The sequence below is a fragment of the Mesoplodon densirostris genome, chromosome 5 (genome assembly GCF_025265405.1).
Source record: "Mesoplodon densirostris isolate mMesDen1 chromosome 5, mMesDen1 primary haplotype, whole genome shotgun sequence".
NCBI lineage: Eukaryota > Metazoa > Chordata > Mammalia > Artiodactyla > Ziphiidae > Mesoplodon > Mesoplodon densirostris.
In genome coordinates, this window is record NC_082665.1 from 108,460,927 (window position 1) to 108,486,268 (window position 25,342).

Here is a 25,342-nt window from a genome sequence, read left to right on the forward strand (position 1 = left end):
TATCTGTGAATACGGTAAATTTTAAATCCCATAAATATAAGGTATTATTATTGTTCCTTTTCTCTTTCACGGTTCTCCTTTTAGTTTTATTAAAAAACAAAACCCTTTCCTTAACCCTGCTCTTCCCTCAAGCTACCTATCATTTCTCTTTTTCTTTCCTTTTTTTAAACCACCAACATTTGCAAAAGAGGCACAGGTTATGATTGAGATGATCACACAGTCTTGGTCTGGAGGGGCTTATGTGCATATGAAACCGGGCAGCATAATTCCCAAGACAGCGAAACAGAGAGGAAGGAACCTGGCTTCGGAGCAAGGTACAGTGTGTGTGCGCTTCCTCGCCCGGTGTCTTGAGGCTTCATCTGTAACATGCGGATGGTGGGGACAATAATACCTGCAGGATTGCTGTGAGGACTAAAGTCTAGCACCATGGAGAGCACACAGTAGGTGCTCAATAAATACTAGTATCTTTGTTGCACCTTCCTCCCAAACCCCAGTTCTATTTATGGAAATGATCGATAACTTTTCTCCCCAGTGCTGTCCCCAACAGTTTGGGAAGCAGTGTCCACCCCATGCACTTTGGACCAGAAGCTGAGTTCAACAAAACAAACCAACTGAGCTGTGCTACATGTGATGGGAGCTAGGGGAGAAAGAGGAACGTGGTGCTGTCCTTCTACTGTGTGTCTGTCTGTGTGTGTATGTGTATGGATGCATGCGTGTGTACGTGCACGTGTGTGTGTTTCAGGAGGGCTGAGGCACATTAAAACAATCCCTTCAATCTAAGGCAGAGGTGAGCACAGAGGGCTGTGGGAGCACCAGGGGGAACACAGAGCTCAGCCTGAGGGGTCAGCCAGGAGGAGATGCCCCAGAGGCTTATGAGCACTTGGACTGTGGGGAGTGGGGCTGGGATGAGAGGAGAGAACAGGAGAGATGGAATTCTGAGAGCTAAGCCAGTAGAGCCAGCTTGAGACAACGTCTTCCCTGGAGGATCAGAATTTCCAATTCTGGAAGCTCACCTGAGAGTCTCCTTCTGACCTCAGCCCTTGGTTATTTCTTGGTGTCGCTTTTCTTTAACTACTTCAAATTATCCAAAGGGTAAATAGGTCTTTTGAAAAATGTGCTGTCTTTTGAATGACAGGGGCAGGAGCTTCCTCCGTAATCATGGGCGGGGCTTGGTGCGATAAGGATGTCCATGCCCAGGCCAGATGCAAGGATGCCTGGACCTGAGTCGAGGCTGGGGGCAGCCGGGGTAGGTAAAGAATAGGGACCCAGAGGGGACAGCGGAAGACTGGAACCCTTCCCGCCCACCCGGGCACTTGTCTCCCATTCAGAAAGCCATCCCTGGCCAACTCACCACGCCGATGGAAAAGTAGTTGTTCATGATGTTGTACGGGACCTGGTCCCCATTCTCCACCTCCTCTCTCAGGATGACTTCCATATGCCAGCGGTCCAGCATCACCAAGGGGCTCTGCTCAATGTCCTTCAGGATTTTTGTCAGGCTGCCCCCTTCATAACCTGTGGAGCACAGCACTGCTTTTACCCCCAGAGCAGAAAGGCTAAGTTGTTGCTGATGCAGCAGTCAGGGCAAGGAACCCCTTGGGCATCTGGGGCCAGGAGACTCCCCAGTGTGTCTGTGGGCCGGAGCCACTCAGGTTCCCTGGGCCACAGAGAAGGAGAGGTCAATATGGAGTATTAGAAAGAAGCTGGGGTGATATGGAAACCAGAGTAACAGGGGTAGGGCTGGGTGCTGGCCAAAGATGGGCAGGCCTGTGTAGCTGAAGTGAGCCCTGGGGAATTGGTGGGCTGGATGGTTGGGAAGCTGTACATGGGAGAACTAAGGGTCTGTTCCAGGACTGTGTCATGATGGAGATGGACAGCACCGTAGGCAGAATTTTAAGATGGTCCCCACATTTCTTGCCCCCCCCCCGGGGATATATACCCAGCAAACCCCCAGGACCTGTGGATAAGATGGGGTAGTCACGGTCATGATTTGGTATATTACATGGCACAGCTGACTTCAAGAAAGTGAAATTATCCTGAGTGGATCTGACCTAATCAGGCACGTCCTTAGAAAGACTGGGCTTTCCCTTAAGAAATAGATTTGAAGCTTGAGAGGGACTGGAAGTAAGGGGAATTCTCTTCTGCCAGCTTTGAAGATGGAGGGATCCATCGGGCAAGGAACACAGGAGGCCTCTAGGATCTAAGAGTGGTCCCAGCTGACAACCAGCAAGGAGACAGGGACCTCAGTTCTGCAACCACAAAGAACTGAATCTGGCCAACAACCTGAATGAGTTTAGAAACAAATTCTTCCCCCAGAGTCTTCAGAGAGGAGCGCAGCCTGTTCAGTGCCCTGATTCTACCCTGTGAGGCCCTGAGCAGAAGACCCAGTCACGCTTTTCCAGGACTTCTGACCTGCAGGACTGTGAGCTGATAAATGGATGTTTTAAGCCTCTATGTTTATAATCATTTGTGACTATTACATAGTAGCAATAGAAAATTAATGTGGTAAGTGAACTGTAAGTGAGAAGTTAGTGGGAGAGACAATCTTTTCTTACAAAGAACACTTCCATGTTCCTGCTTACCTTTGGGACAACCTTGAAGAGTATTTTCAACTTGTCAGGGCTCTAGTCCGCTCCTTAGGGGATGCCTCACAAGACAGCAATGATACCAACAAGGTAGCTGAGGGCCTTGATGCTATCTGGGAGCACAAGGCTATGTGAAATGTGTGCCTCGCTATGCTGCCTAGATGCCCAGAGCGTGGCGCTACAAGTCTGCCTGTCCCTTTTTTTTTTTTTTTTTTTTTTTTTTACATCTGTATTGGAGTATAATTGCTTTACAGTGGTGTGCTAGTTTCTGCTTTATAACAAAGTGAATCAGTTATACATATACATATGTTCCCATCTCTCTTCCCTCTTGCGTCTCCCTCCCTCCCACCCTCCCTATCCCCCCGCTCCAGGCAGTCACAAAGCACCGAGCTGATCTCCCTGTGCTCTGCGGCTGCTTCCCACTAGCTATCTACCTTACGTTTGGTAGTGTATATATGTCCATGCCACTCTCTCGCTTTGTCACAGCTTACCCTTCCCCCTCCCCATATCCTCAAGTCCATTCTCTAGTAGGTCTGTGTCTTTATTCCTGTCTTACCCCTAGGTTCTTCATGACTTTTTTTTTCTTAAATTCCATATATATGTCTTAGCATATGGTATTTGTCTTTCTCTTTCTGACTTACTTCACGCTGTATGACAGACTCTAGGTCCATCCACCTCACTACAAATAGCTCAATTTCGTTTCTTTTTATGGCTGAGTAATATTCCATTGTATATATGTGCCACATTTTCCTTATCCATTCATCCGATGATGGACACTTAGGTTGCTTCCATGTCCTGGCTATCGTAAATAGAGCTGCAGTGAATATTGTGGTACATGACTCTTTCTGAATTATGGTTTTCTCAGGGTATATGCCCAGTAGTGGGATTGCTGGGTCATATGGTAGTTCTATTTGTAGTTTTTAAGGAATCTCCATACTGTTCTCCATAGTGGCTGTATCAATTCACATTCCCACCAGCAGTGCAAGAGTGTTCCCTTTTCTCTACACCCTCTCCAGCATTTACTGTTTCTAGATTTGTTGATGATTGCCTGTCCCCTCTTGAACAGAGGGGGTCCTTCCCTAGCCCAGTGTGTGGTTGAGGACCCTGGGAGCTCTGCCCGTGCCTGCCAACCTCCTAGGGCTGGCTCCTGCTTGCTCCGCCCCTGCCCTCCAAGCATGCACACTGACTGCTGCCGGCCTGGTCTTGGATCACACTCGGAATTGATCTGCCATGTGGAGTCTCACCCCAATTCTGCCTGCCAGGCTGATCTGTCTGCTCCATGTGCTGACCTGAACCTCTCCACTATCTGGAGCACGCCCAGCTCCACAGGGGCTGTTGCAGTTTGCAAAGTCCTCCTTAGCTCCTTGCCCATTGCCCTGTAAGCTGGCTACCATTCTCAGTTCCCCCCTTAGGTGAATTTCAAAATGAGGGCCCCTGGCCATGGGGCCCTAAGATGGTCTGGATGCCCCTAGTAGCTGGCGAAGTGGTTTTTCGGTCTGCATTCTGAATCCTAATTCAGAAGATCGATAATTTGGAGAGGGAGAATTTCATGCAGAAAAATCCCTAAGTGAGCCCCTACTGGGATGAACCCTGGAGGGGAGACAAAGGAGATTCTACCGTAAAGTTGACTTGTTCTACTGGGGGAGGCAGAGTCGAAGCTGAGTTTCAGGCTGATAGTAAATCTAGTGAGTGGTAGACACAGGCGCCGGCATGGAATGGAGGTTAAACAAAAAGTGTGGAGTAGAGATAATCCCAGAGTTGAGTATTACTCCGTGGAATGTGATCCCTAAGAGGGAAGTTCCTGCAGAGCCTCCCTGCAGATTGGAGCACTTGTCTCCAGGGTAAGCCCTCTCCCATACAGACTCACCCCCTCCCCAGCGGAGACAGCGGGCCAGGTCATTTCCCGTTCCAAGAGGCAGGACAGCCACGGGTGGATGCTTTGCGAAGTTGGCCTTATCTGCAACCCATGAAGAGGAAGAAAGAACCATATGCCATGTGATTATAGAAGGCTCAAGTTGTCTAGTTATCCCTGATCTAATGCTTGAAGCCCTCCATAGCATTCTTTGTTCGAATTCTTCTCCTGATGGGGAACTCACTACTTCCTAAAGCCATCTTTTCCATCTGCAGTGTGTTAACCACTGCAAAGGAATCTTTCAAATTGAGTTAAATCTGTCTCCCTGTAACTTTCACCTGTTTATCCTCATTTCATCCTGATTCTTTCCTTTGGGGTGAAAGCATATAGCTCAAAAACATTAGTTTGCACAGTTTTAATCTTTTTTTTTTTTTTTTTTTTTTTTTTTTGCTGTACACGGGCCTCTCACTGTTGTGGCCTCTCCCGTTGCAGAGCACAGGCTCCGGAAGCGCAGGCTCAGCGGCCATGGCTCACGGGCCCAGCCGCTCCGCGGCATGTGGGATCTTCCCGGACCGGGGCATGAACCCATGTCCCCTGCATCGGCAGGCAGATTCTCAACCACTGCGCCACCAGGGAAGCCCTGCACAGTTTTAATCTTTAATGATAAGTAGCATTTACCCCATTTATCCCTCAGGCAGACCCTGCAAGGTATTATCATTCTCATGGATGAAGAAATGGAGGCTCACAGAGGGAAAGTCATTCCACAGCCAGGATCCAAACCCAGATCTCTGTGGCTCCAAGTCCAAGCTCCTCCTTTCTTCAGAGGCCAGGCAGGTGCATAAATAGTAAAACAGGTGGGTCTGAGAGATCAGAAAGTGGTGGGGCACTTGGAAAACTGAAGATGCCTCGCCTCAAGTCATTCAGGCTCAGAAGCTTAAAAATAACATTGTGTCTAATAAGCAAAACCCCCAGGTGTTATTTGGCACCCGGGTACCAGTTTGCCGCTTCCACCACCTCCCAGACCTGCAAACACACCGACTCCTAATCCTGTCTCCCATGATTGTTGTAAAGGAGCATCAGGCTGAACTGTTAGAGAAAGCACATCAGAACATGTATGTTTTAATCTGGCTGTAGGTCTACAGCAGCATGTTGGCTGAGCTGGGAAAGTTGAAGGAAGCCAGACACCCACTGGGCTCTGGAGGACACCACTTACATAAACCTCAGTGCACCAGGTGCCGGGGGAGGATGTGAGGGATGTGATTGGGAAGCATGGCTGGGGGTTGAGTGGGGAGGGATGCAAGAATCAGCATCCTGCGTGAAGCTGATGCTAGGGCTGCTCCAGCAGAACAGGTGCTCATAGATGCCCCAGGTAATGAGACTCATGCCCGAAGTGGCTGAGCTTAGGCAAGACTCAGGCCTGAGATTACCACCAAGAGGTTGAGATGGAGTAAATCAGTGGACTCTCTCATTTTCCCAGAACACACAGTCCATGTTTATGCCTCCCTGCCTTTGCATGTGCTCTTCCCTTTGCCTGGAAGGCGCTTGTTTGCTCAGGTCTGCCCCTTCTTCTGTGGTTCCCATCCCAGCAGATCAACCATCCTCACAGTGTTGAGGCTAGAAACCTGGATGTCATTCTAGAGTTTTCCTTCACACACCAATTTCTATATGCTGTCCCACATCCATTTACACACCAGTTTGTATACGCTGTCCCCTTAAAAGCTCTCCAAGCAATCTCTCCTCTCCATCCCGTGGTGATGGCGGAGTTCTGGGACGGTAGGACTCCTTCCCACTGCTATTGCTGCAGCAGCCTCCTCTCTGCCTTCTCGGCCTCCAGTTCCACCCCCTGGTGTGTTCTCCACCCTTCCACCCAGGCAGGAAATCCTTGAACCATGAGCCTGATCACACGAGTCCACTGCTTTCCCTTCTGCCATGGCTCCTACCACCCCTTAGCACGCAGTGAAGCCCTTCCTGGCTCTGCCTTTCTCTCTAGCCTCATCCTTCTCACGTCCTGCCTCCCACTCGACATGTCAACCTTGCTGGAGTGCTTTCAGGGCCTTAAATCACAAGCTCTCTGTTGCTCAGCACAGAGCCCTCCCTGGTTGCCCTAGTCTGGACCTGGTGCCTCTCCAGAGTGTTTCTTTAGTACCAGGGGTGATCTCATCACACTGTCTTGTAACTACTTGTTTGTTCCCTAAATGCCCTGTAACCTCCCTGGGGGAACTATATCTCATTCACCATAGAATCTCCACACATATTTACTGAAGGCCTAGGTGCCATGTTAGGTGCTCTGGCTCTAAGAGCAGGCAAAAAAGCCACGGCTCCGGCTCTCAGAGTACCTACAGTTGAGAGGGAGAGACAGCTATTAACAAGGTCTTCATAGAAATGATGCATAATTTCAGATTCATACTGGGATGGAAAGGAGTGTGGTCCTGTAATGAGTTATCAGGGAAGGCTTCCCTGAGGAAGCCACACTTTGGCTGAAATCTGAAGTAGAAGCTGACCAAGCAAAGGCCAGGGGAGCAGAACAGACAGGCCCTGTGGTAGAAGGGACACTGGTGCCTTCAAGGGTCTGAGAGAGGGACTGGGTGTCTGGGTCTAGAGGGAGAGGATGGCGGTAGGAAATGAGGCTGGGTGGGTAGCTGCTAGACCACTTAGGGCCCTGTGGAGCATCTGAAGAGTTTTTATCTTTATCTAAGAATCCTGGGAAGCCACTGATGTGCTTTGCACATATCACAACCCCACTGACATTCAGGAATGACCACTCTGGCTGTAGCAGGACAGCACACCAGAGAGGGGACCGAAATGGGGCGGCAGAGAGCACAGAACAAGGGCTTCAACCTCTCTTGAATGAATGAATGAAAACTGTGCAGTTACTCCTTTTACCCTTGTTTTTTAATCTTTGGGCCACTGACCTGTGAAAAAGCAGATCACCTCACATGACCTTTCTGTTCTGGGCAGCGTATATCACCTGTGTCCTCTGCAGCTGAATTTTATAAAACTTATCAGCAAAGCCTACTTTCTCCTTCCCGATGGAGAGGGACCCGTGCGAGCAGCTCCAGGTACTGGCGCCATCCACCCCCTGCTGATCAGCTTCTCCTTCCTCGGCTCCCAGAGGACGCCTCCCTCCTCCCACAAACAACTCCAGAGCCCGAGGTGACAGGAGAGCGTGGGTGGCTGCTTGGCAGGGCTGTGTCCATGGAAACCAAAGTGCCTGTGGGGAAGTAGATGTGGCAGGTGTGCGGGGTGCTGGTCCCCCTCCTCCAGGTGGTCTGCTTACGAGCCCTGGGGGCCCAGGCTTCTCCACCCTGTTCAGGGTCTATCCTGGCCCATCCTTGACTCCTTCCTTTCCCTCATCTTCCACATGAAGTCTGTCAGCACATCTTGCTGGCTCCGCCTTCAAAAGATATCTGACTCCTTCTCACCACCTCCTCTGTCACTACTGTGGTCCATGGCACAGTCCCCCTCCTTGGATTACTGCAGGAGCCTCCTGATTGGTCTCCCAGCTTCCACCCTTTTCTGTTTCTGTAATCTGTTGTGTCCCTGCTTTGCTTAAAACCATCCAGCATCTTGGGACCTTCCCAGTATGAAAGCCACATTCCATATAATGTCCTACATGTCCTAGTGACTTGGCCCTGCATTATCTCTGCTTTATCCCCTGCCACTCTGCCCTCACGCACTACACCCCAGGCACGCTCTGCAGCCTTCCCACTGCCTTTGGCAGTCTGGCCTGCTCCTACCTCAGGGCCTTTGTATTTGCTGTTCCTTCCACCCTCAGGTATCCACTAGGCTCACCCTCCTCCAGGTCTCCATGCGAAGTCATCTGCTCAAGGCCTTCGGAACCACCTGGTCTTAGATTGTAAGCCCACTCCCTCCGCTGAGCTCCCTTTCCCCCTTTTCTGCTATGTTTTTATCACCTTCTGACACACTGTATGTTTCACTTATTTCTTTGTTTATTGCCTGTCTCTTCCCTCTAGAAAGGAAACTCCGTGAGGGTGGGGTATTTGTCCTTTGTTCACTGCTGCATCACCAGTGCCTTGAGGGGAGCTGGGCATCTGGAGGTGCACAGGTAGGATTTGGGGAATGAAGGACGAAAAGACCAAAGCAGCGCAGGGCTTGCTGCTCTGGGTCATCTCGGACTTTGATGACCGCCCTCCCCAGCAATACCCCTGGCTGCTTTCCTATGCTTATGTCCCATGTCCCAGTGTTTATCTGGGTGCTCCAGGGTTAGATCTTCAATATACCCCTTGTCCCAGAATTTCAGAATCATTCTCCATCATCTACTGGTGGAGCTGTGTCCAAGGAGCCACAGATCCAGGCAGAGCTGGACTAGACCCAGGCCTTCTGATACCCAGCCCGGGCCCTCCCTACCCTCCCTAAAGCCTTTTGGATCTTGGCATATTGGACACAGCCCACCGTGGCGCTTCTTTGCTTGCATTCATCTGTGCTTTCTAGATGTGCTTTCTGCGCTCCAGCTGCAGGTGTTCATCTCAAGGTGTCTTGCCCCGGGCTATGCATCAATGCTTAGTTCTTTGGCCTTTATCCAGTACCCTGGACGTGCCTGGAGTCCCAGTCCTGCTCCTTTTCCCCGCAACCCCCCATCTGGCCTGTCCTGCAACTGCCTAAACCCCGGCCATGACAGCTATTTATGAAGCAAGGCCTGAAACTAAGCTGTTACATCTGTACCAGTGGGAATCCTTCCATGATCTTCTTTTATTCTTTTTTCCACCCAAAGTAGATATTTAGTCAAGCACTGGTCCAAGAGTAGAAACAAGGATGAACAAAACATGGCTCCATTTCTCTTTCTTGTTGATTGCCTTCCTCTGACTTTAAATATATTTATTTTAAGTCAACTGCAAAGGCCCTTCCAGCCCATTCTTACCAATGCAATCCAAAATCCAGCCAACTGTCCCATCTCCTCCACAGGCCAAAACACGGAAGTCTGGAGTATCACGGAAAAAGTTAAGTCTGTAAGTAGAAAGGCCAAAATGGTTTTGTTTACAGGCTGACCTTTGACACTCCTTGAGTCAGAGTCCCCCGCCCGCTCCCTTCCCTGGGAGTATGTTATGACCTTGATCCCTTTTGGGGTTGAAAGGGTCACTTAATGTTATGAAACCAGAACTTACTAAACAATGCCATTGAGTATTAATCCCATGGAGCCATCTTTGTAAAAGGAGATGCTGACTCAACATTCAACACAGAAAATGGTTTTCTAGAAATTCTCTATGATTTAGGCAGAGGAATCCATAGTTTGCTTATTTTGGCACTGATACAACTAACCCCCAGCATTCTGACTCCTCTCCAGCTCTCTCACCTGCTCTGTCCTCACGACCTCCCCTTTAAGTCAGATGCACTGAGCTGGCTGGATCTTCATCCCACCCAGACCTAAGTGGAGTGAGCACCATCTCCCCTCAGGGGTCTTAACCCTTTAGAGCAGGGCTCTTAACCTGAAGTGCATATCTAAGGGGTCTGGGAGTAGAATCCAGAGGGCCATGAATTGGAAGAAAATGTTACACTCTTAACTTCCCTAAGCTCTAAGTGAAGTTTAGCATTTCCTTCAATTATGTATGTGGGCCACAAATCACAGAGGTATTAACAATACCTCTGTGATTTGTTAAGCAGCCAAAATCACAGGTATTTCGATGTTTTACTACAGTTGTGGCAGATATTTTATATCACTTCTGCTCATCCCTGCTTTTAATTTACAATAGCTATTAGACCTGTCTCTGGAACTTGGTACATAATGTCTTAGTAAATCACATATATTCTTCTATCACAAATTTGTTTTTTAACCTTTTGATAACTGTTCTTTTCAATATAATGAGTTTCCCTGTTACTCCTATATATTTCATTTTATACATTAAAAATATTATCTTAATATTAAGAAGTGGTCCGTAGACTTCATCAGACTGCCAAATAGGTTCCTCATGCAAAAAAGGTTAAGAACCTCTGCTTTAACACAGACATGACCTGTGGAGGCCTTGAGGTGGGGCTTGAGAAGCTGAAGCTCAGTATTTCCTCTTTGCCCTGCATGGTGATCTGAGAAGACCCCTTCTGAGTCACCAGTGTATGCATGGGCAAATTAACATCCCCTTCCCTCTCTTTCTCTTGCAGAACTCTGCTCTCCTGTATGAAGTGGGTTCTGAATGGAGGCTCCCTTCAGCTAGACAGCCTGTTTGATTACAGGCTGACATGTACAGCACAGAGATACTCAGGGCACAGTGGCTCTAGAAGTAGCCACCAGGCTTGTCATCCTGGGCAAAACCAATTGAGAATATATGCAGTTAAGTGAGTACTGTCTGTATTCAAGTATTAAAATGCCCTAAAAGAGAGCCAGCTGGTAAAGGTATTTGTGGGCTGCTGCTCAGTCACAAGTCACAATGGAGCAGTAATTGGCAATCATGGTGACCGTGATGGCACACGCAGCCATATGGGCGGGCTCTATTTTGAAGTTAGTTTTACAGGTAAGTCACGGCAGAGGTGCTGAACCTACATTCATGTTTCTTTCCCCTTTAGTGGGTCTTGCACCAACCCTGCCATTAATAATAGCTTTGTGTCAAAACAAAGACAGGGACAGAGTTCCTTTTTAGAGTCCTCACTCCAGCCCCTATTAAGGTCTTGCTCAGCCCAGAGTAGAAATGCAGGTTCAGATGTTGGGCCAAGCAGCTGTGTGTTGGAAAGCCCAGCCTAGCAGGTGCAAGTCTGAGGACCTGGCACTGAGATAGCTTTGGGCCGGCTGGCAGATGTCTCTAGTGCACTGTCTCTGGCTGGCAAGAAGGTACCAGTCTTTGGGTACCTTCCAGCCCTAATGTTGGAGGGGACTCTGATTACAGGGCTCATCATGTCCGCCACCAGCACAAGGACCAGCTCCTCCCGTAGACCTTGGGTTGAGCTTCAGAGGGGCTGCCTTGTCTCCTCTCATTGTTCCCCGTCTCCTTGACACTTTGCTGATGAGCAGGGAAATAGCCAATAGGCAAATGACAAGAGGAGAAGGGCCAGGGGGAGCTTAACAACCTCTAACTTGGATGATTCAGGAAAAAAGTGATTTCATTGAACAACCAATTGTCTTGATCCTTAAAGGCCCCCACAACAGAACGTGCAGTGGAACTCTGAGTCAGCTGTACAGATTTCTGAAACACAGACAGACAGTGGTAAGAAAACTCTTTCCTTCTCCCTGATAATTCAGTATGAAGATACCAGCTAATATGGCCTTGCAAATAAGTTAAAGTAATCTACCAGCCCGCCCTTCTTGTCAAGCCAACAAATGACATATGCAATTTCTCCCTCTTACAAAATCAACAATTTTTTCTGGGATAAAGTACAGGAGGCTACTTCCCAGAGTTATCCATAATGGGTGGTCCTGAGTATCTCCAGGAGGAAGTAAGAGTAGATATGAGGAAAAGAAGAGAAAAGGAGTGAAATGGCAGGAAGGACAAGTCTACCGATGAAAGAGACAAAAAAAAAAGTGACCCCAAAAGCTATCTTCTGTAGAGATCTAAGGGCGCGGGGAAGAAATAAGAAGTAAAGATCGTATCTCCATACCCTGGAGTAGGCCCCCCATTGTCCAGGTTGAAAACTTGTTTGGGGTTGAGCAGATAGTGGAATTTCCGAAGAATTCTATGGGAAAAAAAAGAAAGAGAGAGAGAGAGAGAGAGAGAGAGAGAGACCGAGACAGAGAAGGGGAATGTCATTGTGAGAACTCACAGGAGGGCAAGTACCTCTGCAGCCCATTGATGGTGGGAACATGGGTGCATTTATACCCAAGAGGGGAGAAGAGTGCATGCAGGCCCTGCAGACCCTTAAGTCCCAGGTCTGGCTGGCCTCACCCACGCCCTCACCCCATTTCAAGGTCTTCCCCACCATCCAGGACTCTAGTCTCCAACCCCAGGAGTAGCACCCCTTGCACAGAGGACAGGACAGAGCAACCCGGAGAACAGAATTTCCATTCTCCTTCATGGAGACCTTCTCCCAAATGTTCTATATGTTCTAGGTAGTATGATTCTGCTCTTTGTGGGCTAGACAAAGGCACCAAGGGACCCTCTATGGAAAGGTCCCCCAAATCCTGGGATCAGGAGGACATGCAGGACATGGGGTTGGGGCCGAGGAGGGCTGGGGGCAGTGACCACATCTAGGCTTGGTTTCAAGGCTCCCGCTTGAGGCTGATCGGGTCCGTTCAGGAGGGGTGCTCCACCCCTAGGACCGGGGTGGGGGCTCTCACACTTCTTGCTTAAACCCTCCTTAGTCTGTTTTAAAACCTGGATCCCAGATCACCCTGCCATCTGTTCACTGCCCCAGAGCTGGACCCTGGGGGGCAGAGCTGCCCTGCCCCTTGCCGCCCCTCCCCTCCCCTTCTCCTGGGGCTTCCCACTGACTGGGCGTTTCCTTCACTGATGAGATGGGTGCCCTGCTTTCTCAAGGGTGGGATAGGCCGGGAGGTCTCAACCAGGTGCCTCTGCCACGTCTCTTAAATCAAGAAAAGACTTGCAAGGCTGGGAAGTTAACGGACGTCTCAGAACTTGGTCTGATTCTGGGAACCATAATAATGGCCCACGTCACAGGCCCTAGGCTAGCACGGTGTCTATTTTAACGTTCACGAAACCCCTGTGGGAGGAGGAACGATTATTACCTCCATTTTACAGAGGAGGAAACCAAGGCACAAGGACATTAAGTCCCTTGGACCAGGTCATCAAGCGGTCTGTGGTAGGGTTGGGATTGGACCACAGGTCTGCCATCTCCACAGCCCACTTGGTTACGGTTGGCCTAGCCTCTCCATCTCGAAAAAGAAGAGAACATACCTTTCTCCTTGTCTCCCTCCACTCTTGGGGTTCACCAAAACCAGCAGGGGGTGGGTACCCGGGGTGGGGATGATCTTATACTTAAAAGGCAAAAGAAAAAGAAATTAGCTCTGTTTTAGCCAATAGGAGGAATGCGATGACAGTGGATGCTAAGACAGCTGCCGGGAGAGAAGCAGTTCCAGGCATGGAGGAGAGGTCAGGAGGCAGTAGCTGCTGGTCCACTGGCTGAGTTTTCTGAGGGATTAAACAGCTAAGTGTCTCCAGCCTAATGGCCTTTAAGTAGTGTTAATGGTGACAAGCGTTTGAAGTCGGGATCAGAGATGGGGCAATGGTATCATAACTCCAAATTATTCACAGTGGTGTGGCATTGTGCCCACAGCACAAGATTAGATTTTGTGAGGGATACAACTGATTATGATCTTAAAAGTTAGGGCCGTCTGATCCTAACAGCCATGGATTTAACTATACTTCCACCCAGTACCTTCCATATCCACATTTCCAGCCCCCATTTTCCTCCTGAGCCCTGGTTCCACATTTCTCACTGTCCAGGGGGTACATTCAGCCAGATGTCTCACCAGAACACACTCCAAACCTGACCTATCTTCTTTCCCCACAAAACTGGCCCTCTCTCCTGGCTACTGTTATTATTCATCCAGTCATACAGGGAAGACCCTGTCCTGCCATTTCTTTCCCTGGGATGTCTCTTTATCTCTGGCAGCTGCCACAGTGCCCACACTGCTCGGGCCTTGCCCACCTCAGGTGAAGCTCTGTATGTTGCCCCCATGCAGTTCCTTCCCAGGACATCACTAGTCATACCACTCCTGCTCAGAAACCTTTAAAGACGTCTCATTACCCAGAGGATAAAATCCAGATCTCCTAAGCTGGCATGCAAGGCATTTAAGTGCAGCCCCAATCTACTGTTCTCTCTTAATTACTCTAACCTTCACTGCAGTTCCAGCCAAGCCTGGCTCGTACCTTCTAGGGAGTTAATTCCCACCCTTTGGGGCTGCTCACACTGCTTTCTTCTCCTCCTTAATGCCCACTTTCTTCTTTGCAACCTCTTAAAAAAGAACTCCTCATTCTCAGGGCCCAATTCAAGAGCTACTTCCTCTATGAAGTTTTCCTTAATCATTGCAACGAAAGCTATTGCACTTGAAGCGTATATTGGTTTGGTCAAAAAGTTCGTTCGGGTTTTTCCGTAAGATCTTATGAAAAACCAGAACCAACTTTTTGGCCAACCCAATAATATCTTCTGGGTTTCTTTTGTTATCATTTATTTGTATATGTCTTTATTTTTTATTTTCTCAGGTAAATATCACAAAACATCAAATGGATTTTAATACCTCAGGAGCAGGGCGTTTGTGTGTATAACCTTTCTACCAAGGGCCCCATTGCCCCAGATACAAGAGTGGGTACTCAATAAATACCTGTGTCTTCAGCAGAAGGACACACCGATACAGAGATGCAGCTTTGCTCCATATTCACTATCTAATGCCTACTTTTCCAGACTGCAAGCTAAAAATTCACCAAACACAGGGCCATATTGTTTGAAACGGACAGCAGCATCCTTTATAAATTTTAGCAATTTTCTCATCTGCCAAGGGTGATTATTTGTGTGAAACCCAGAAGCATCTTGGAGCTTAAGGAGTAATTCTTTATCTCTGGGGGTGATATTCAAAATGTTTAACAACCTGTACAGCATGGGCACTGCCCAATCAGAACAGATGCAGGATAACCAGACAGATGCCAGCTGTAAACAACTGACATACCTGCGCCGTGTGTGTGTGTGTGTGTGTGTGTGTGTGTGTGTGTGTGCGCGCACGTGCTCCATCTGACTTTCTCCCTTTCAAGGTGTCTAGAGCTTTCCCACGTTAAGCACCATTGCTTATGTTTTACACTCATCTACATGTTCTCATTGAATCTTGGAGCATCTATGGGAGGTGGGCAATGCAGGGATTGCTATGCCCCCTTTCAAACAAGGAAACTTAAGGTTCAGAGGCAGAGGAGAAGGCCCCAGTGTGCTATTTCCTTTTCTGGTACTTGTTCTACCTCACCAGGCTGCCTTTCCTGCATTCCCTGGAACTTTGTGAAAGGCACAAAGAGAAGCTCATTGGTGAATCCAGCTAAAAAAATGAGTTCTGAAATATACGTCTAAGGATGAAGATGAACTTTTGGATCTAGTTAACTCTGCTCTGGCAGATCACATTCTGCAGACAGCTTGGCAGTCCTGGAAAACCTAATTGTCTATCTTTCAGCCATATTCTTGTTATTATTCAGGGAGTATGCATAATGAAGTTTTATGCAATGTGTTCCTAAAAAGGTGATAAAGCCAGTTCAGCCAGCCACGGGATCAACCAACCTCCCTTCACACTACTTGCCTACAGTGTGGTTGTCAAAGGTAACCCTAGAGGCTGGAAATACAGTGACCTGTGTGATATAATCAATCAGATAAGAAAGCAGATGTTGAGATGTGTTTCTCTAGAAGCCAAATCCCGTTCTCCCCTCCACAGCCTTGGACCAGCTTAGAACGAGTGAGTAGATTTGGGGCTTGCCGAGGTACCTGTGTTACAAGTTCGTCCTTGGCTGACATGCTACCATCAGACTTCCCATCTTGCCTGTCCTATAAAAGAGAGGAAAGACAAGCATCTTTTGAAAAAAAAAATGCCTACTACAAAAAAGGAAATCAGAAGAAAAACAAATGGTTAATATAAAGGAAGAGAATAGAAAACCAATACAGTGTAGGGAGGGGTTTTTCAAAGTGGGACTTTGGACGTAAAAAAAGAAATGTTCCCTTTGGGTTTCTCAAGGACTCTGGATCCAGGCAGTTGTCATCTCTTGCCCTGACTTTAACTTCGAGACACTGGAAGGGACACAGTGTTTCAGAGGAAACACTGAAATGGGCAGAAATCTACTTTGTTGATTTAGAAGCTTGAGCTTTGAGAAGCAAGGTCTCAGATCTGGTTTCTCTGTGAAGCACTACCTAAATGATGTAATACTAAGTCATATGTCCTGTTTTGTTTGTTTGTTTTTTCAGTGTTTATTATTCATTTCATTGAGGTTTACTGTCGCATATAGTAACATGCTCAAATTTGAATCTACAGTTCTATGAATTTCTGCTTACGTGTATGCCCTTGTAACTACTGCTTCTTCTGGCATAATTCTGTTGTGACGCCTGATACCTTAGTGGTTTTGCCTGGCTTTTGAATTTCATATCAGTGGAATCATAGGCCATATCTTTTCTGAGTCCAGGTTCTTTTGTTCAACATTATATGTTTGGGATTATCCATATTTTTGCATCTAAGCATGGTTGTTTTCTATTGCAGTGCAGCATTCCATTATACTAATCTGCCTCAACTTATTTACCTATTCCCTTGTCAATGGTCATTTAGCTTGTTTCCAGTGCCTGACTGTTATGAATAATGTTGATAGGAACATTCCCGTACATGTCTTCTGGTGGAATAAATGCTCCTATTTCTCACAGGAGGGGAATTGTTGAGTCATAGAGTTCGTGCATTTCCAACTTAGTAGATACTGCCAAATAGTTTTTAAAGTGGTGTTTTTTTTTTCTTTAGTTTTTAATAAGAAAGAAGATGGGCAAGTCAAGGGTGAGATGTGAGGAATCAGTGGAACTCAGCAGCATCTTTAACATGGAAACAGTTAAGGTGTTCGGTGCTTGGCTTGAAAGAGGGGTCTTCAACACAGGAGACAGAAAACGTTTCAGATGGGGATAAACAGAGTTTAATTTTGCATCTTTCATTTCCAAGAAGGGCTGTGACACCCAAGTGGAAATCCTCAAGGCAGAGGCAGGTCCATGTTTGGACCCAGGACAGAGGGTGACAGGGACAAGGGAGGTCTGGGAAGCCTAGCTGTGCACACGTGGTGACTGAGGTTCCATATATGTGATCTGCCTGCAAAGGTGCTTAGAATGAATGCGCTTTCCTTGCTGGGCCATTTCAGAGCATTCTGGGTGGCCAGCGGCTGGAATCATTTTAGTCAGGGAAGTTTTCCCTCACAATCTGGCTGTGCAGCACTGACCTCTTTTAAACTTGGGCTGAAAACACAAATCCTAAGAGTTGCAGAGGGAACCCTCTGAGGGATGTGAATGTCTGAATGCTGCCTGCATCTGAAACATGAGCTGGGGTTGCAGGGGAGCCAGAGCCCCATCGGGGTGGCAGCACTTACCCGGGTGATGGGGCATATTGACGTGGGCAGCAAAATATGGTCTCTGAGCTCCCCACCATCACACAAAGTTGACAATTCACATTTGCGGTGAAACTGGAGAAAAAAATGAAGATGAGAGTGAGTGAAAGTGATCAAGGAAATGTCAACTATGAGAGTTTAGAAATTTACTAGGGGGGATTCCCTGGTGGTGCAGTGGTTGAGAATCTGCCTGCCGATGCAGGGGACACGGGTTCAAGCCCTGGTCTGGGAGGATCCCACATGCCACGGAGCAACTAAGCCCGTGCGCCACAACTACTGAGCCTGTGCATCTGGAGCCTGTGCTCCGCAACAAGAGAGGCCACGATAGTGAGAGGCCCGCGCACCGCGAGGAAGAGTGGCCCCCACTTGCCGCAACTGGAGAAAGCCCTTGCACAGAAACGAAGACCCAACACAGCCAAAAATAAATAAATAATAATTAGAAATGAATATCTGCTTATAAAAAAAAAGAAATTTACTAGGGAGGCAGGTTGTCTAGTGCTCCTCTAAATCCTGATGCACTGCTGGCTTTCACAGTATAGCAGAGAGAGAGAGAGTGTGTGTGTGTGTGTGTGTTGTGTGTAGTGTGTATGGGTGTGTGTGCTTGGTTATGGGTGCCAAGTCTGCCGTGGGCAGAGAAAGGAGACCAAGTGCTGCCCATGGCAGCTGGAGCAAAACGGTCCCGAGCAGGCCTGTGGCCTGTCCGTATGGCACCCCCATGTGGATTCCAGAGCCCCCATGGGATATTTGCTCCCTAGGCTCTGAGACACTGGAAGGAAGGAGATCTTGTTGAACAAACTCATGAGAGGCTGGAGGTAAACCCCATGACTCAACCTCTGCATTTTAAGAGTTCTGCAGTCTGACACGTCCTTTCTGAGGCTGATACCCAGTCAAGGGGACAAGACACGGCACTGAGTCTGCTTTGGAAGGCAGGTCAGGCAGCTCCAGGTGTCCAAGGAGGAAGTGGACACTTGTCATGGATGATGGCAGTGGGCACAGGCCTCTTGTCCAGGCAGTGGGGTTGCTGTCAGGAGTATGCCTTCCTCTGATGCAGGTGACTGAGTATCTAATTCCTCTCCCACTCTGTCAGTGTGCCCGGCCCAGACGACACCCAGGCGAAGGAAGTTAATGGTCCAGCCTGCTGTTCACAGCTGCCTGGCCACAAAGAGAGTAGACTGGTCAGCTTCTTTTTAAGCAGCCCTGGGGGGTACCCTCTCTCTGGGCATCTTGGTGATTTACTGGAGGCAGTTAGACTTAGGGCACTGAACAGGGGCTCTAGGCTCCCTCTCTAGCCTTGCCCACGTAGCTCTGCTCATGCCCTCTGGCAGGATGTCTACTGCTGCCTGGCTGCAGCTTGAGCAAACAACCACACTGAAAAGCAGCAGGGCTGCCCTGGGCGCCAACCCACCGTCATCCGGCACCACAGGCAGTGACGCGCGGTGACACTCTGGTAGCACTTGATACTTTTGTGGCACCGGTCACACTTGACAGAGGAGTTCCCTTCCACCCACGCGTGCTGCATCACCTGCAGGAGGGAAGCGAAGGATACCAGGGAAGGCTGCAAAACCACATCCCAGGGCCCTGGGCCCTGGGCCTGAGGAGAAGGGTCTGGGAGGAGTGCAGGGAGTGGGGAGGCCAGAGAGGGTTGGTTCCTGTTTAGTGGATGCACTTCTGGATGCCGGGCTGCTTTGCTGAATTGCACCAGTGTGGTCACTCCCTACCTAACCTCTATCATGCTAATCGAGGTAGATGGAAAGCCACTTTGCCTGCTCTTTGAACAGTTCACCCCCTCTGGTAGTCAAGACTCTGAGCATCTCCTCTTGCAGTTCATCTGTCTGTCACCGGAACTCTTTGCAAAGGGATGTGTTTGTGTGTGCCCTTTTCTGGAAGGCAGCGGGGTGCAGGGAAACGCAGGAGGGCTTGGGCTACAGACAAAACTGGTTGGAATCACTGATCTTCCACTTTGCAGGGGGGTGACCTTTGGCCAGTTCCTGGACCTCTCTGAGTCTCGGGTCCTTCATCTACAGAAATTGGCATAAAATGCCCCACGTCTGGGTTTTCTGGGAGGATTCAATGAGACAGCACCTTTGGAAGGGCCTTCCTGGCACAGTCCTGGCCCCCTGGGGGGTGCCCCTGATGGGGAATCCCTTCCCCCTCTGTCTTCTATGGGCCGGTGCCTCTCAGCCTTAGCAGCCCCTCAGGACCACCTGGCCAGCATCTAGAAGTCCTAATGCCCAGCCCTCACTCCAGACAAAATAAATTAGAGTCTCTGGGGATGAGACCCATCATTAGTATGTTTTAAAGCACCCTGAGTGATTATCATATGCAGCCAAGGTTGAGAAGCACTCAGGAAGGAAGTTAGAGAGAAAGCCCAAAGGGATTAGTGTGGGTCATCAGCCAGCAGCTTTCACATCTGTTTCTTGGAGAGTGAGTTGTACCTGCCTCCTGGCCAGGACATGCCCCTGAAGCAGCCCAGGAACTTGGGAAGCAGGTGGGAATGCGTGCGTACGTGTGTGACTGTAAGTGCAAAGCGACCCATGACACCAAATCCTGGGGGTCTGAGCCCTCAGTTAAGTCCCCCGGGAATTCTATAGAACTCCTCAAAAAATTTTTCACCAGGGTATCCCGAATAGTGGAAGGGGTGGGTATGGACTCTGGGGGAACGTGGGGACATAGCCTGAAGTGCCAACTACAAGCACAATATTAAAAACACATGGAATATTTGCATAATACCATCCATGTTTGTATTAGATAAAAGTTTTAAATTACTTATCAATTAAGTTACTGTGTCCTCCTTCCAAAAGATTTTCGATAAAACTGTTGCTCTAGAAGATGTGTCACATTTACTTTGTAGTTTCTCCTTCTGCCATTCACCCCTGAGGGTATAAAGAACTCAGTTTGCTAATCAATTTGTCATCTACATGGTCACAATGAATTTGTTCTGAGATTACTATTATTTTTATTTTACAGAGAAAAAATATGAGGCTGCAGAGAGGTTAAGTAACTGGTCCTAGGTTCCAGGGCTGGTAAGTGGCCAAGCAGGGACTCATGGCCAGGTCTCCTGACTCCAAGTCCACGGTAGTCTCCCAACACCACGTTGCCTTCTCCATCCTCTTCCAGGATCAGAAGAGATGGTTAAAGACTTAGGTTGCCCCTGGAGACTCAGAAGGTCGTGAATGTGCCCTGCTGGTCCCTCAGAAGTCTCCCTCTGTTCCAAGTGTGGCAATGGCCGGAGTGCAGGCTTAGGGCCTGAGCCCAGGAGGTGCACCTTAGGTCCTGGTGAAAGGCATGGACATGGAACGGTGTGTGTATGGGCGTAGTACGGAAGGAGTAGACAAGAGGCCATGCGGTGTCTCACAGGCATGCATGCATGTCCCTTGAGGTGCCCTTCTCTCTCGGAGTCCTGCTGGGGAGGGCTGGATACCACTCCCACCTGCTAACCATCTCCTGACTCAGACTCCTCAATGGGGTTTTCCCTCTGCAGGAACTCAGAGTGCCTTTCCCCTGCTAATTTGAAGAAGAGTCTATTTCCAGACTCAGTGAATGGTACCAGCCAATGGCCACCTTAGAAACCTGGTAGCCATTTCCAACCTCTCTCCCTCTCTCATCCCCTACCTGATTGTCACCAGGTCCTGGTGGTAGGACCTTCCAAATTATCTCTCGGACTTTCCCTTTATGCCTTCCACCTTAGCCAGTGGGACAGTCAAAACACTCAACGACCGGCATGGCTGGGGGACACTCAGCACAGACACGGCCATCACTGTGCTACTGCAGACATAGTAGAGCATAGTGGGTGACTGCAGACCCCACCCCAGTCAGGCCCTAGGGCAGCATTAACTCTTGCCTGAACTGTTGGAAAAGTCTTTTTCATCCCCTCTGATCTGATCTCTCTCTGGCACCATGGTCAGAGCAATTAACCTAATTCGCAAAACCAAACATCTCCTCATGTACTCAAAGCTCTTCAGCGGCCCCTTAGCTACACATGAAACCCCTTCCCAAGTCCTCAGCTGGCCTCACAAGACCTGGATCTCACCAGTTCTGCAGCACATCTCCCGCCGCTTCCCTCTAAGCATCCTCTATCCCAGTCACACGGAACCAAGTACAGATCCGAGAATAAGCCGCGTCTCCATGCCTTCACACTTGAGGCTTCTCCAGCCTGGGGTGCCTTGTCCTCCTTGATTCCTTATGAAATCCTGCTGATTTGGGTTCAAGACACAACTCAAATGCCATCTTTTTGGTGAAAGCTTCCCTGTCCGCCAACCTTGGTGCCTCAACTGTACGTCCCACACAGCCCTATCGCTACTGTACAGCTCGCTACTTTGCGCTTTACTTACATGCCTGTCTCCTCCCACTAGACTGCACAGTCCTCCAGGCTGAGGACCACCTTTTAACCTGCATACCCCCTGGCACAGGATCTGGCACATGGTGGGCACCAGGGAGATGCTAAATGGATTGATGGATGGACGAGATGGTTTAAGGGTGGTCCTCAAGGCAGAGAAGGGACTGTATAAAGCTCCCAAAGCCCCTTCCTGCCCAGGAATCTGTGGAGATGGACATGTTGCCTGGGACACAGCATGCAGGAGAACAAGGCAATAGGTATCACCAACCTCGCCGCCCCTTTTGGTTTTTGAGTTCATTTTGATACACCCAGGAATGTTTTTGGATACACAGCGTTCATGGACAGTGTATTTACAGTCTGAAAATAAAAATAAGAAAAGTGACTGTGAGTGACCACGTAGGGAAGGTCAGCCATCCCCCTGCCCCCCACCCCAGCTGAGGCCCGTGCCTCCCTCTGCGAGGCCAGTCAGGGGCAGGGGACATATGGAGCTGGCCTTGCTTAATGGCAATTCAAGTCTCCAGTTTTCACTGAGAAGAGTCCACGACTATCTCCCAGGCATGCTCCTGCACCCTCTCCCCTGCCACACTGCCTTCCACTGCGGGTGGTGAATGAAGCAGGAAAACATCCCCAGAAAGGTGCTTTCCGCTTAAGGGGAGTGAGGAGTCATCCTGGCTATGCCAATGCCACAGTACTGAATGTCAGGATGTTGGAGAGTGGATAGCAAGGCCGGGGTCTTTCTAACTCTGGAGACAGGCAGGCCTGGGCCTGAACTCTGGCTCTGCCACGATCTAGGGTAAGTTCCTTCACTGCTCTGAAATTCAGGGTTTTCTACAAAATGGGAGGAAGATTGCTTTCTCTTTGCAGCATTACATAATTTGTATAAAGCACCACGTGTGCGGGTCAGAACAGCTATTCCACAAATGACTGCTGTTGTTACTGTTCACTACTGTGTCAACAGGCCTAGAACGTACTAGGAATGAGGCTGGGCCTATGAAAAGTGGGTGAGAGCTGCATTTGAAATGGGTGCTGGAAAGACAGGTGGGCCCCTACTTTTGCCTGCTGACGCTTGCTCTTGGTAGCCACTGGGCCCAGCTCTGCTACGATGCATTTTGTGGCTGAGGTTGCCTGCTGCCTGGCTCCTGTGTGCATGGCAGATAAAACATTTTGGTGACCTGCCCCGTACCCGATGGCCCTCGCTGCAGCAGCAGCTCCCCAGTCCCTGGAGGGTTCAGGCTGAGGGCTTGCTGTCTGCATCCTGAGGTGGGGGGCAGGATTCTGCACCCACGCACCCTGGGCCCTACAAAGCCCTCTTGCTGCAGCCCCTCCCCTCTCCTCCTGCTCTGCAAACCCGCCCTCTTTCCTACACGACCCCTTCTTTCTTCCTTCTCCTCCATCTCTTTCTTCTGTCCTCCTTTCCAGTCTCCCTCCTTCCTTTTCTATGTGTGTTTTTTTCTCCTCTCCAATCTGACTTTACTAAATGGATTATAAAGTAAAACAAATGGATCATTTTAATTCCATTGTATATATGCATATAGTTGCTTATTAATTAAAAAAAAAACAGGTTCTTCTGACCAACCAAAACATTCACTAGCAAAACTCAACTGAAATTATTATGAGATGCTTTTTAATTACATTTGAATCTTTAATAACTTTTTTTCTAGGCAGTCAGTGGCCTATGACGAGACTCCAATAGGATAATATTTGTCCATTTGACTTGGGCAGAACAAAAAATAGGACATGGAAGTTTTACTTTATTTTCTGCTGTTGGAATAATATGGCAAGTCCCCCAAGCTAGGAAGCAGAGATGCCTAAACTTCTCTGGGAATGGCTCAAACATGTATAGAGCAAGATAGTTCCTGGGAAAAGGGGTCTGAAGGAAGTTTACTCACAAATGCAGCACAGGCCTTGCTTCCGAACGCCCATCAGCATGACATGGCAGAAGTTGCAGTAGGTTGGTTTCTTGAAATGCTTCATGGTCCAGGCGTGCTTCCCGTCCCCCTTGGAGCCCTGTGGGGACAGCAAGGGAATGAGATGCAGGCAGCCCCACTCTTTCTAAAAAGAGTCTCTTCTCATATTTGGAAAACAAATTAATTTTGTTATTCACTTATTCACAAATTTATTTTGTTATTCACTTCTTTTACTGTTGTAAAGATTATTTTAATAGAAATGCACATCAAAACAAAATTCTTCGTGTGTGTGTATTTTCTAAAATAAGCAAATATTAAAAATTAGGGCCATGTGAGTGGAGTATGTGGTAGGGGGAGTGGAAATCAGAACAATCTTTCTTTCTTTCTCTCAGTCATCTATTAATCATCTATTACCTATCAATCATCTATTATCTATCAATGATCTATCATCTATCACCCATCTATCTATCCTTTAAATGTTTACAACCTTCAGCTTATAAATTTCCTTTCTCGGATTCTATCCTAAAGAAATCATTTTTGAAAGATAGATGAGCATTTTTGTGCTCTGTCAGATGTTTAACCCAGCATTATTTAAAATAACTGAAAATATCCTAAAGGCCTCAAAATGACCAAAAGGTTTGTGGTACATCTGTATGATTTAATGTTAAGTGGCCATCAAAAAGATATTTATAAGAACATTGAATGGTTTGGGAATGTGCTCATGATACTAAGTTCTAAGGGAAAAAAACAGAATGCAAATTTGATGATATATTATGATCTCGGTTTTATACAATGATATGTTGTATAGGAAAAAAAAGTCACCAAACTGTTAACAGAGGTTAGCTATAGCTAGCAGCACTACGGATTTATTTTATTCTCTAATTTCTACTTTCTTCTGTATTTTCCAAATTTTCTACAGTGAGGAGGTACTAGTTTTAAAATCAGGAAAAAATTAGCTTAGTAAAAACAATGTACTCCTCTCATCACCTTTCTGTGCACAGATAAAACAGCAAAGAGACAGAGACAGAAAGAGGGTTAAGCCATTTCCCCCTGACTTGGCTTGGAAGCAAATTCATTCTATCTACCAGATAAGCCAAGCCTCATGTAATCACACACCTTCCCTGGACACCAAAGCTCCCACCTTCTAGCCCCTGGGAGCATAGGCTTGCTGGAGACTGTGGCTTCAGGAACATCCCTCCAGGTATGGTGTCCTTGACCTTTTGTCATAGGCTCCATCAAAAGAGTAACACTCTTGGGCTGTTGTTAAGGGTAGTAAAAAGTACTGTAAGGTGGTAAGGATTGAGAGTCAGGTACATGGAGTCCAACGTGCTGGATTGAAACCCACTTCTTACTTCTGCATCCCTCTGGTTTGGGTTGGTCATGGTGGCTGGACCCATTCCTGTGCTCAACTCTTCTCCTAACGGTCTCTAGAGGAGCCCACATGCTTTTTCAAATGCTGGTCTCCTCCTGGGGCCAGGATAAGTTCTTTTCTTCTTACCACCTCAAAACCCTGCTTCTTCCAAAACCTGAGTCTTACAGAATTAAAGCCTTTTTATCTAATGGCTTCTACTTTAGTAAATGAGTTCACTAACTGATTAAATGATCCACTTAAATATCGATTCATTCATTCCTTTGACAAACATTGACCTCAAGGGATTTTTGTAAAAATTAAG

At 48.1% G+C, this 25,342-nt stretch overlaps 1 protein-coding gene across 4 annotated transcripts in view; it reads right to left on the bottom strand.

Annotated features, from left to right (window-relative positions):
• DGKG (diacylglycerol kinase gamma) overlaps positions 1-25,342 on the bottom strand; it is a 149,228-nt gene that overhangs the window by 83,760 nt on the left and 40,126 nt on the right. Inside the window, exons 9-18 of one of the 4 annotated variants that reach the window (XM_060100103.1) lie at positions 23,652-23,769; positions 22,031-22,119; positions 18,832-18,948; positions 17,409-17,501; positions 15,787-15,846; positions 13,227-13,306; positions 11,974-12,048; positions 9,314-9,399; positions 4,450-4,539; positions 1,352-1,512 (exon numbers count right to left, since the gene is read on the bottom strand). In XM_060100103.1, coding sequence (XP_059956086.1) covers positions 1,352-1,512; positions 4,450-4,539; positions 9,314-9,399; positions 11,974-12,048; positions 13,227-13,306; positions 15,787-15,846; positions 17,409-17,501; positions 18,832-18,948; positions 22,031-22,119; positions 23,652-23,769 — 969 coding nt within the window. The remainder of the gene's footprint in view (positions 1-1,351; positions 1,513-4,449; positions 4,540-9,313; positions 9,400-11,973; positions 12,049-13,226; positions 13,307-15,786; positions 15,847-17,408; positions 17,502-18,831; positions 18,949-22,030; positions 22,120-23,651; positions 23,770-25,342) is intronic. The other 3 variants (XM_060100105.1, XM_060100104.1, XM_060100106.1) reach the window with 3 other exon arrangements.